Below are 12,971 nucleotides of genomic sequence, written 5' to 3'. Positions count from 1 at the left end.
GCGGCAAGGTCACCGAGTTCCGCGTGGCGCGGCCGCCGCGCGCCGGCAGGCTGCGGCTCGCGCCGGCCTCCCCCAAGGGCGGCCCCTCGGCGCCCACACTGCTGCGGTTCACCACGGCCCAGCTGCAGGCCGGGCTCGTCCAGGTGACTCACCTGCCGCGTCTCGTATCAAACGCTCCCGCGGCTGTACTAGCGGCCATGCTTCGTTACTCACCCTTTCCAAATTCCTTTCTCGATTATCGTTCGCCAGTCTGCTATATATTATTTAGTTATTTAATCTGATCTGATTAGGGCCATCAGGTTCTCTCTTACATCCGACCAAGTTTTCACACATATACTACCTTTTTTTTATACATCACAGTTACTTAATCTCTATATTGAGCAAGCAGTAAAAGAAACAAAAGAAAAGTTCTGAGTGGGTATTAAAATCCACGGAGAAGAAATAAAAACTTTGAGGTTCGACGATGACATTGTAATTATGTCAGAGACAGCAAAGGACCTGGAAGAGCAACTGAACGGAGGCTTTCAGACAGTCGTTCTTCCCGCGAACCATACGCGACTGGCCTAGAAAAGGGAGGTAATGACAGTGGCACGTAAAGTGTCCTCCGCCAGACACCGTTGGGTGGCTTGCGGAGTATAAATATAGATGTAGATGTAGACAGTGTCGGGTGATGCTAAGGGTATTAGATTAGGAAATGAGACGCTTAAAGCAGTTAAACAGTTTTGCTATTTGGGGAGCAAAATAACTGATGATGGTCGAAGTAGAGAGGATATAAAATATAGACTGGCAATGGCTAGGAAAGCGTTTCTGAAGAAGAGAAATTTGTTAGCACCCAGTGTAGATTTAGGGGTCATGAAGTCTTTTCTGAAAGTATTTGCATGGAGTGTAGCCATGTATGGAAGTGAAACGTGGACGATAAATGGTTTAGACACAAAGAGAACAGAAGCTTTCGAAATGTGGTGCTACAGAAGAATGCTGAAGATTAGACGGGTAGATCACATAACTAACGAGATGGTATTGAATAGAATTAGGGAGAACAGAAATTGGTGGCACAACTTGACTAGAAGAAGGGATCGGTTGGTAGGACATATTCTGAGGCATCAAGGGATCACCAATTTAGTATTGGAGGCCAACGCGGAGGGTAAAAATTCTGGAGGTAGACCAAGAGGTGGCAGATTCAGAACGATGTAGGTTGCAGTAGGTACTGGAAGATGAAAAAGCTTGCACAGGATAGAGTAGCATGGAGAGCTGCATCAAACCAGTATCTGGACTGAAGAACACAACAACAACAAAAAATGGTTCAAATGGCTCTGAGCGCTATGGGACTTAACTGCTGTGGTCATCAGTCCCCTAGAACATAGAACCACTTAAACCTAACTAACCTAAGGACATCACACACATCCATGCCCGAGGCAGGATTCGAACCTGCGACCGTAGCGGTCGCGCGGCTCTAGACTGTAGCACCTAGAACCGCTCGGCCACATCGGCCGGCACAACAACAACAGTTACCTAAGAAACAATAAAGAAAGTATATCGTTCCAGAGACCTTCACTACTGTCAAACACCTATGATGCGTATATGCAGGACTTGACAAATGAAAATTTGTACCAACACTGGGGTTCGAACCTGGGTCTCCAGCTCACTACGTAGATTCGCTAACCACAACGCCACCCTAGCTCAGTGACCTTGCACACCTGCCTGGAGTACTCTAGCATGCCTCCCTCTTCAGTCCTAATTCCCATTCGTGCTCCACCCAAGTTGGTATTCCCCCTAGATGTCTTTGAGTAGGCGGAATATCAAAGAGGTTGAGATGTGAATGCGAATTAGGATTGAGGAGGGAGGCCGAGCAGTTCTGCAAAGCCACAGCGCCAGGTTGGTTAATGCATCTGCCTAGTGAGCAGGAAATCTAGGTTTCTAATCCAGCCTTTGGTACAAATTTTCAATCGTTGCTTTTAGTCTGCGTACTTACATCGTAGATGTCTGAGACTTCAAAAGGTCTCTGGAACCATGTACTTTAACTTGATTAAAGCACCCATGCCTAGGTTGCAGGCAGGATTCCCCGTTTCGATTGATGCTGAGGTGCTATTCCAAAACAGTTGGACAGCCTTTGCAGTGCTGTCCGAGTTTAGGGGGAATACCAAGTGGGCTGTGGCGTGAATGGGAATTGTGACTTAGGAGCGAGGCCCGCTAGGGAAGTTCAAGCAGTTCCGCAAAGCCACTGCGCCTGGGTGCCGTAGTGGTAAGTGCAACTATCTAGTGAGCAGCAGATCTCCGTTTCGAACCCAGCCTTGGTACAAAAATACTATTAAAATGATTTGAGTGTTGAAGCGGCAATTTGAGTACATAAGACTGACTCTGGTTTCATAAAAATAATTCTGGCAGTACTTGTATTACTGCAGCTGCTGGCACTATTAGTGATAATAGTAATATTAATAATAATGACAATAACAACAACAACAATAATCATTGTGTAGGATATAAAAAGAATTTATAAGTGTATAAAATAGATGTTTATGATATAGTGAGTTCAGGAGAAGGGAACTTTAAGGACACTGTATCAATTAAGAATAGGTACTGGGAAATGAGGCAGATGTGGTTCGAAAGGAGGCTGTTCAAGAGTAACGAGTGCGCGCAGTAAAAGTTGTAATCCTTATTGCTGCTTTAATACAGAGCTGTCCAGCATACGGCCAACGGGCCATAACGTGGCCCGCAGCGACGAAGTATCCGCCCCGCCATAGTCCAACGAAACTGTTCATGACCCACAAAAGGAACAAATGGCAGATTCTTTGGAGAATGAACAGTGGCTGAATGATTTGCTTTCTTTAGTTGACAAACTAAATACATCGCCGACCTAAATTTAAAACTCGAAGGTAAAAATCAACTATGTGTAGAAATGTATGGATACATTCAAGCATCTATTAAAATCCGCATCTTGTTCGAGAAACAGATAGATGCAAGGCTGTACGACCATTGAGAGACCTTGTCTACGTGGTATCAAGAGACACTGGACTCCGACAAGTACCTACCATTGCTGCAAAAATTAAGGAATCAGGCTGAAGAAAGATTCACAGATTAAAAAAATGAAAAGCTCTATATGAAAGTGTTTTAAATCCTTTTCTAGTTCAGACTGAAGAAGTTATGTTACACGTACAGATGAATTGACTGAACTTAAAAATACTTTAATTCTGAAATCAGCCTACCATAGTTGCCTGCAGACTAACTGATAGAATTTTATAAAAAAAATATATCAAACATGATCAGTATACCTACCTGCCCCAGTTAGCAGTTCAACAAATGTGCTCATCCGGAAGCACAAATATATGATAACAATTTTTTCCGCAAGTGCAAAATGTAAAATCAAGAACGAAATCTTCGCTAACAGATGGCCATCTGAGCGAAATTCACAGAATTTCAACATCGAATATATCCCCTAATATCAAGGAACTACGCAAAACGAAAAAAAAAAATGTTTTTGGCTCATTGAGTTTCAGTAGTATTCGTTTCATTTTTCATTAATTTAAAGTTTTATATTCTAATGTAAACACATGTTGCTTATCTACCTAGGTAACTTTTAATTTGTTTTCATTGGTTTAGTTCCTTTACAAAATCGTTTTCGGTCTTGCCCGCCACAGTAGTAAAAGTTAATAATGTGGCCCACTTCGAATTTCAGTTGGACACCCATGCTTCAGTAGATAGGTCATTAATTGTCTTCTGAAGCTGGAGATGTAACAGATTTATTCAATTCACCGATTTAACCTAATAATGACTTGCTTGTTGCTTAAGTAGCGGACTGTGATAGACATAATATAGGTTTTAACTGACAACAAACGTTCTAATTGCCATATTCACAAAATCCGTTTTCTGTGCTGTCGTGTTCTCGGCACACTGTAGTGAGCGTATAGACTTGTTCCAAGTGCAAGATCATTGAGGAAATGTTCCAGACATTCATTACTTGAGAGCGTATGTCCTTTGTGTAAAGTCGAGCTTCTCTCTATAATTCCAAGTGCCATGCGTCAACGGCTACTTCATTTGGCTGACGCATAGATTGTTCTGTAATTCCAATGCACACATCTGAATTCTTTTGTTTTAAATACGGTGCTGAAGCACTATGTTGTCAATGCGTCTCTGTAAGATCTCCAAATTCTGTATGATCAAAGTGTTTCATACTCATCTGCCTCAATCAGCTATTAAAAATTCTTACTCTGAAACAAGAGATCGGAAAAATTCCAAGGTATTCTAAAGAGGGAAGACCATGGCAGATGTACCCCTTCCTTTAGCCCGTCTAAAAGATCTGTCGTGTTTACCAGTTGCAAAAGAGAAAGACCTGTTGACGATGATGCCAAGTTGTTTTAAAATAACTTAGCGACATCTGATCCCAGTAATGGAGGTGTGTAAGAAACAGAAGTCAATGCTGAGAGATTTTTTTTCCTTGAATTGAATGTTGTATTTGAAAAATTCTGAAAAGAATGAGAAGTGCTTTTTGTTGACTACATTTCTACTAGTTTAAACACTATCGCTCTATTTCTGTACTTGTTTTATTAGAAATAAAACGACTGCTTCAATATTATTACCTCTTGAAAGAAAACCTTCCTTATTGGCACCTACAACCATTCAGTTCCCAGGCACGGTACCTAGAACGTTCTTAATAAATTATTTATTATGTAATTTGTGTCACCATTTTTTGCTGTGATGAGGTGAGCACTATACTTCTATGATATCTGAATATCTTTCTCAACTTTTTGGATACAAATTAGTTACGTACAAACAGGGATACATTTTTTATTCACTTGAGATATTTAACTTTTGGGACGTAGGACACTGAATATCTCCACTCATCGGTTAAATAAGAATCACAGAAATATATCTCTCGTGCTTGCAACTGTTCTTTCTCAAAAAATTTCAAGCTTCCCTTTGCTTAAAAAAAAGTGTGTTCCGACATATAACGATTTTTTTCACATTGAAAAGTCAGGTATAGTTACCGTAAAAGCTGTGCCAATGAATAAACTTAACACAATCACGAGATTTTCCCAATTACATCCCTGTTATTCCGAAACAGACCTCGGAAGGTCTGTATCTCTTGGTCATTGCTGAACAACTGAATCTCATTCAAATATTACACTCATCTCATTCAAATATTACACTCAGTACGTGGACATTATGAACAAGCAGGTGCCTCATAAAACATTGTCAGCAGAAGATTATTTTTACTGCTGGATACAGTTTAACCCACCTGTTGTTACATACCCGTCGAAACTTCAAGGCTCAATATGCAGGTACATTAAAGAACATGTTTAAAGTATCAGAAGATAGTAAAAAATATAATGTGTGAGGATATAGTATCCTCACAGTCTGCCTAGAGCACAGTAGACCCCTTCTCAGGCAATGGTTATTGGAACCATTGAGACTGTGCGTGACGTTGAAAAAGACGCTCCTAAACTCACCGATTCCATGATGCGCGAGTAGACGCGATGAGTAAATCCATGTAGGCTGCTAACCTATGAAGTCATCTGTGTTACACTCACTGATCTATTCTAAACTCCAGAACATTTCTGGCTCCATCATTCTACATTACTGAGTCTTTGAAACTGCATTTCAAAAGGTCTTGCTACCCTGCCATAATCTCCACTCAAATGGTAAAACAAATAACAATCATAACTAACTTACGCTAAGGAAAATGCACACACCCATGTCCGAGGGGGGGCTCGAGCCTCCGGCATGGCGGAGAGGGGTTGGGGGGTGGGGTGGGGTTGGGGAAACGCACGGTGACCCTGCATGGCGTATCTTCTTGTAATTTTTTTTTCTTTATTGGATTTCAGTTCCCCCCCCCCCCCCCCCCCACTCTGGGGGGGGGGGGGAGGCTGGCAGCAGCATAGTATGCTGCTCTACAGCCTACAGAAAAGTTAAAAAACATAATGAGAATAGAAGCAAACAAGAAAAACAGGCGATAAAATGGTGACATTGTAAAAACTGTAAAATGGCGGTTAGTTCTAGAATTTAAAATATTAAAATACTATGGTGATGATGCAGTTGGAGACACACAAGAAGTAGATAGACACAATTAAAAAAACACGGCGACAGTCTGGTTTCTGTTCGCACGAGATAAAAAACACAACTAGCGATAGTATGGTTGCTTTTCACAACACTGACAGGGGATACACAACACTAAACACTCACTTATAACAGAACTATACAAGTGACACAGCAACAGATGGGCTGGGGAGGACCCGGACTTATGAGGGGGAAAAGGGGGGGAGCCCATGGAGGGATGGAACATAGAAAGAGGAGGGCTGGGCGGACGCGAGAAGGAGTGGGAAAGGCAGTGGAGGGGAAAGCAGAAAGGACTCAGGGGAGAGAAGGGAGGCAGAGGGAGGGTAGGCGGGGAAAAAGAAGGATGGTAGGGGGGAAGAGGGAAGAAGGGAAAGGACAGAGGAAAGGAGGGGGAGGTGAGGATCAGAGTTGATAGGAGTGATAAATGGAGGGAGAGAGGGCATCATCCAGGACTGGGAGTTGACGGAAGCCACCTTGGGAAAGTAGATGAAGGGTGTAGAGATGGAGCGAGGGGGGGGGACACAACAAGAAAAATGGTTCAAATGGCTCTGAGCACTATGGGACTCAACTGCTGTGGTCATAAGTCCCCTAGAACTTAGAACTACTTAAACCTAACTAACCTAAGGACATCACACACATCCATGCCCGAGGCAGGATTCGAACCTGCGACCGTAGTGGTCGTGCGGTTCCAGACTGTAGCGCCTTTAACCGCTCGGCCGGGACACAACAGTGAAGGCGCGGCATAGGGTGAAGGTTGGAGAGGAGAGGAGAGCCAGTGGATGAGGGCGATCAAGGCAGCGGAAGGTGTAGAGTATGCGAATATGCTCGAGCAATAGGAGCAGATGGGGGAAAGGAAGCAGTTCGTAGAAGATCCGCGTGGGGGACGGCAGGCGTATAGGAAGCCGAGGCGTAGTACATGGCACTCGAGGATCTTGAGGGACTTCCAGAATTTGGAGGGGGCGAATCTTCTTGTACTTATGTTCTGCCTTTTATACATATGTAAACCAAATTTCCCATGTGTGGTATCTGTCTGCATGTTCGTGCTAATCTCAGAAACTACTGTACCTATTTTGATACGATTTTCACTGACAGATATAGACTTATTCACAAGGAAGATTTTTGCTTATAACTCCTAAATTTTTCGTGCAGATTCGCTGAACTATGATGGATTTAACTCCCTAATATTGCGAAAACGATGCGGCTACCATCTATCGGTGAATGGCAGAACTCCTTGGAGTCACGTAAGGTTTGCTGACTACTGTGCTAGGCCGATGAGAGCTGACACTGCCGGGATGCCAGAGCGTTCTGCTGCCGACTTCCTAAACCACCTGCGACGTAGGGCGTTTCAGATATTAAGCTGAGGACAGTTTTTTGTGTAGAATTATTTTTTAAGGGGTGTGAAGGGAAGCAGGGGAAAGATCAGAGAGAAAATGCAGCTCGCACTGATATTGCACTGCAGTGTTGACAGTTCCTAACGTTGTTCTCTGAATTTTAATCTCTACACAATAGCCCGTAAAGCAAGATAAGTAGATTTTTGATGGCACTCTTACGAAGCTGGAGCAGGTCACTAGAGTCGTATAAAAATTACGTTATTGAACCACAGAAACAGGCTATGTCGTAGCTAACAGCCGGGCTTACTTCACACTGCGTTGACTGACTGTGGTGCTCTCGCGTTGTCGGCTTCATAGTACACACATACGTTCATTATGGTGCCTCCAAGCTACCTGACTACGCTGAACAATGCTCCAGACAGGAAGGAGCACATAAACGTATTTACAAACGCCCCAACAGGGCGCGTGATACGCTGGGCAGTAATAAAGACGAATTTTGACGTCACTATGAATGGTAAACATGTTTAGTAACAATTTAAATACCGTGTCTAACACAAAAGAGATGAGACTGCTTATTTTACTAAGAAATTATCTGTCGAGGTATCTTTCTGGGCAGCTTTTTTCACCTGATTCTATCTCCTGAAGTGATGGAATTTAGTTAAAAGTATAATTAATGTTAGGAGCATGATTAAGGCTAATTAAATTTATTAGTTATGAACTAATAGCACTTGAGGATGCGAAATTAATCTCCATATACAAAAGGCAATATCCAGACTGACAGACAGACCGATCATCGCCCAGCCCAAACCGCTAAGGATAGAAACTTAAAATTTGAGGAAGACGTGGATCTTACACTGTAGGCATCTTTTAAGAAGCGTGTTTTTGAAATTATAGCCCTAAATGGGTGAATTAAGGGATGAAGAGTGGTTTTAAAAAATTTGCTTTTTAGGCAATTTTCAAGCTAAACCAACGAAAACTAGCATTTCGTTTCTCGCTCAAAAGTAATGGTATTTCATCTCTAGCTCAGAAATACGAAAATACGTGTTTCAGCGTTTTACGAAATTTTACCCTATGGGGATGAAATAGTGGGCGAAAGCTTTCTTCGAAAGTACGTTATTATTAAAGAACTATTACACTATTTTTAAAGCTACATCTATGAACGTTAGTATTTCAATTCCCTGTAATAAACAAAAATATACGAATTTCTATATTTCTGGATATTCAACTTCTAAGGGACTGCAATAGAAGGTGAAAATTTTAAGAAAATATTTCCTGACATTAAAAAATTTTTAAAGCTAAATTTATGAAAATTGGTGTTTCATTTAATGGTTAGATATAAAGAAATACAGAAGCGGCGACATGGTCGCAAAATGAACAGTGATCCGAATATAGAATACGTTTCCTTTACTTCACGTCCATGGCCACAATTTTTTTAATCAGACTATCTGTTTCGGTCTATAATGACCATCTTCAGATCTGTTTTATAAGAACATGTCAAAATTCACTGGAGCTATAGCGGCATTGTCAAATGTTAAACTCAAAATCAGCGTCAGCATCGTCAAATGCATATGAATGACAGCATATGGAAAGCTGACAAGATGATTCTTGCATATGTTGTTATTTATATATATTTGACGATGCTGGCGCTGATTTTCTGTTTAATATTTGACAATGCCACTATGGCTCCAGTATATTCGAACATGTTTTTATAAAACAGACATGGTTATTATAGACCGGAACCGGTAGTCTGATGACAAAAAATTTTGAGCATAGACGTGAATTAAAGGAAATTTATAAAGAAATATTTGTTAGGGGATGAGAGGTGCTATGGAACTACGAAAACGCAAAAGGCATGATTAACAAAAACTATGGACTCCAGCTAAATGAATCGCTTTTTGGTCTGAAGTACGTTCCCAAAAGACAATGCTTATATGGCCTTAATTTGCGTGAAAAGCTTAGAAAGTGTTACAGTTTGTGAACAACATGAAAATTCGGTTAAATAAAAACAACAACAAAAATATCTGCTGGCCATACAGTGTATGCAAGCGAAGCTCTAGGCTAGTTTAATAAATAAAATTTTTATATAATCATTTACAGTAGGGAAACCGAAAAGGAAGAGACGACTTAAAGTGTTCGAGATATGGTGCTATGGAAAGATGCTGTAAATTACATGAGCTGGTAAGAAATGAATCAGCCCTCCATACAGCCCACATTCTGAGTACTACTACTTGTTGTTTATACATCGGCGGGTTGAGGAACTTATGGAAAAATTGACAGGACGTACGGACGTGATGACAGAACATGCGTCAAGATATCAAGGATTAACTTTCGTTATACCTGACTGAGCCACAGTGGGTAAACACTGTAGGAGAAAACAGAGTTGGAAATGTACCCGACAAATAATTGAGGTTGTATTGTATTGTATGTTAACCGGGGACCTAGAAACGACGGAGAGGCTCCGTCCCCCGCCGCAGCCGCAGTGGTCCACAACCCCACGACGGCTACCGCAGTCCACTTCACCCCTCCGCCGCCCCACACCGAACCCAGGGTTACTGTGCCGTTCGGCCCCGGTGGACTCCCCAGGGAACGTCACACACCAGACGAGTGTAACCCCTATGTTCGTGTGGAAAAGTAATGGTGGCGTAGGCGTACGTGGAGAATTTACTTGCGCAGCAATCGCCGACATAGTGTAACTGAGGCGGAATTACGGGAACCAGTCCGCATTCGCCGAGGCGCTCTTCCCGCCCGGAAAGCGGAGCGTTATACCGCACGGCCAATCGGGCGGGCTAATAATTGAGGTTACGGAGTACAATTGTTACTTCGAGGTGAAGAGGTAACCACAGGAGAGAAATTTGTGGCGGGCTGCATAAAGCAGTCAGAGGAGTCACGACAAAAAAAATTAAAAGAATCAGTCAGCGAGAATGTGAGTGAAATTCATGGGCAGTGCACACCGACTGCAAGCTTCTCCAGTGGTCTATCTGTGTGTTTTGTGGCTTCAGAGAAAACTTGACGGGTGCAGGCGGCTACTAGCTACAACTCCTATTAGCAGCCATCACTTACGCACACAAACAAAATCTTCCACAACGCACCAGAAAATCGTGGAATGCCTTATTTCACACCTAGAAGTGAGCTGTTTTTTCATCAAGGATAATATCCAAGTGTCCCGCAGTGGGAGGACCTCTCCGTCATCGTTTATGTATTCTGTGGGTGTGTCCATACAACTGACTGGCCAGCTCGAATGCTTCTTCTCGCCGATTGTATTATATAACAGTACCTTCCGTAGCAGTTGAGTAACGCACCTTCTCCCATACCAAAAAACATTCTCTCTCTCTCTCTCTCTCTCTCTCTCTCTCTCTCTCTCTCTCTCCCACACATACACACCGCAGTTATTATTCCAAGTTACATTTTCTTCGATACCTGCCAACATCCAGTTGATTTTGTATGCCCATTCTTTTGGTTGAAGTTTTGAGGGAATTTGACCGTTCACTTATGTATAAAAATTTAACACCTATATCCGTTCTTTCGATGATTTTATAATATGGCTACCAGTTTCCGTGATTCAATACACCATATCGTATACGACATTCTGTTAGTGGGCAACATCTGTGAACTGGTTTCCGCAGACTGTAAAAACGATTTTGTTCCTCCAACCATCAACTTGGTCGTTAATGGTTAGAGACATAAACGAAAGTTGGTGGGCGTGTTTCTGCACCTGATATATGATGTCCGTTCAAATTTCGCGCCAGTTGCATAAGACCTAGTGAACCAGTATGAGCATACAAACTAGGTATGCTTTAAATGAACGGTGTAACAGTCGTGATTGTTAGTTACCTGTGAGATTGCACGTCTTGAGTTGATTTTAGTGACGAACGCCTTTAAGGCGACAGAGACGCCATTGCCAACACCTCACTGAGTTTGACTGGGCAACAAGGAGTTGTATGTTCCTCGTAAGATACTCCAGAAAGATTTGGCAAGGATGTGGCCACTGTACAACACTGCTGACAGCGCTGGTCACAAGAATGTAGGGTCCTAAGAAGGCCGGGCTCCCGACGGCCACATGTCAATACTGAGAGTGAAGACCATCGTGTTCAGCGTACTACGTCTGCAGCAGCAATTTAAGCAGCAGTTAGCACTACAGTGACACAACGAACCATTACAAATCGGTTTCTCCAGGGATATAACCGAGCCAGGCGCCCTTTAGCGGGCATTCAGCTGAACCCAGACTACAGCTTATTGCAAGTTTAGTGGTAACAAGCTAGAGCTTACTGGAGGGCAGGATGGAGGTGTATGTGTTTTCTGATGAAAGCAGTTTCTGCCTCCGGCCAGTGATGCCGATGTTTTAGTTAGGAGGAAGCCTGTTGAGGGCCAGCAACAAACCTGACTTCGTGCTAGACCTACACCTGGAGTTTGTGGTGCGATTTCATATGACGGCATGAACACTCTCGCGGCTACCCCACGCACCCTGACTGGAAATTAACGTCAGTCTGTTGATACGACCTGTCATGCTGCCATTCATGAACAGCATTCTACGGGATGTTTTCCAACAGGATAATTCTGGCCGAAATGCCGTTGTTGTAACACAACATGTTGCAACCCAACATCTGTCCACATGTTGCCTTGGTCTATCAGAGCGCCACATCTGTCTGCGGTCGAACACCACTCCAGCGTCATCAAGAACCAGCATTAACCGTTCCTTTACTAACCGATGAATTGCAACCGGCACGGAACTGCAGCCCACAAACTGAAGTCTTGCAACTGTACAGCCCAATCAATGGATGTTTGCATGTCTCGTTAGCGAGATGAAATCAGAGCTCACCATCTGCAGCATCGTTGACGGGACTGACTGCGGACCTCTGGAATAGAGCTTAGTGGAGTGTCTGAATCAGAGGCTGAGACGGTTCTGCGACCGTGTAGGCTGCAGATTCCTCGACTTGCGCCATAGGGTGGTGGGGTTTCGGGTTCCGCTGGATAGGTCAGGAGTCCACTACACACAGCAGGCGGCTACATGGGTAGCAGGGGTTGTGTGGCGTGAACTGGGCGGTTTTTTCGTTTAGATGGCCTCGGGCAAGTACAGAAAGGGCAACAGCCTCAAAGGGTACGGGGCAAAGTCAGGACATGCGGGGACCAAGCAGCAAAAAATGGCTGTGAGCACTATGGGACTCAACATCTGAGGTCATCAGTCCCTTAGAACATAGAACTACTTAAACCTAACTACCCTAAGGACATCACACACATCCATCCCCGAGGCAGGATTGGAACCTGCGACCGTAGTGGTCGCGCGGTGTCAGACTGAAGCGCCTATAACCGCTCGGCCACAACGGCCGGCACCAAGCAGCAATCGGAATTGTAGTTGTAATCTGTTGAAGCTGCGTTGGTAAATTACCGGAAATTCAAGCGGTGATAGAAAGCACCGAAGCTGAAATCATTATAGGTACGGAAAGCTGGGTGAAGCCAGAGATAAATTCCGCCGAAATTTTTACAAAGGCACAGACGGTGTTTAGAAAGGATAGATTGCATGCAACCGGTGGTGGCGTGTTTGTCGCTGTTAGTAGTAGTTTATCCTGTAGTGAAACAGAAGTGGATAGTTAAATG

At 43.3% G+C, this 12,971-nt stretch overlaps 1 protein-coding gene across 1 annotated transcript in view; it reads left to right on the top strand.

Moving 5' to 3' along the window:
- The window catches only part of LOC124613370 (chondroitin sulfate proteoglycan 4), a 553,335-nt gene that overhangs the window by 455,800 nt on the left and 84,564 nt on the right, over positions 1-12,971 (top strand). Inside the window, exon 17 of the mRNA XM_047142070.1 lies at positions 9-143. Coding sequence (XP_046998026.1) covers positions 9-143 — 135 coding nt within the window. The remainder of the gene's footprint in view (positions 1-8; positions 144-12,971) is intronic.

This window comes from Schistocerca americana, chromosome 4 (genome assembly GCF_021461395.2).
Source record: "Schistocerca americana isolate TAMUIC-IGC-003095 chromosome 4, iqSchAmer2.1, whole genome shotgun sequence".
Classification (NCBI taxonomy): Eukaryota; Metazoa; Arthropoda; class Insecta; order Orthoptera; family Acrididae; genus Schistocerca; species Schistocerca americana.
The sequence above is the reverse complement of the archived record's forward strand: the minus strand, read 5'-3'. Positions and strand labels throughout refer to the sequence as shown.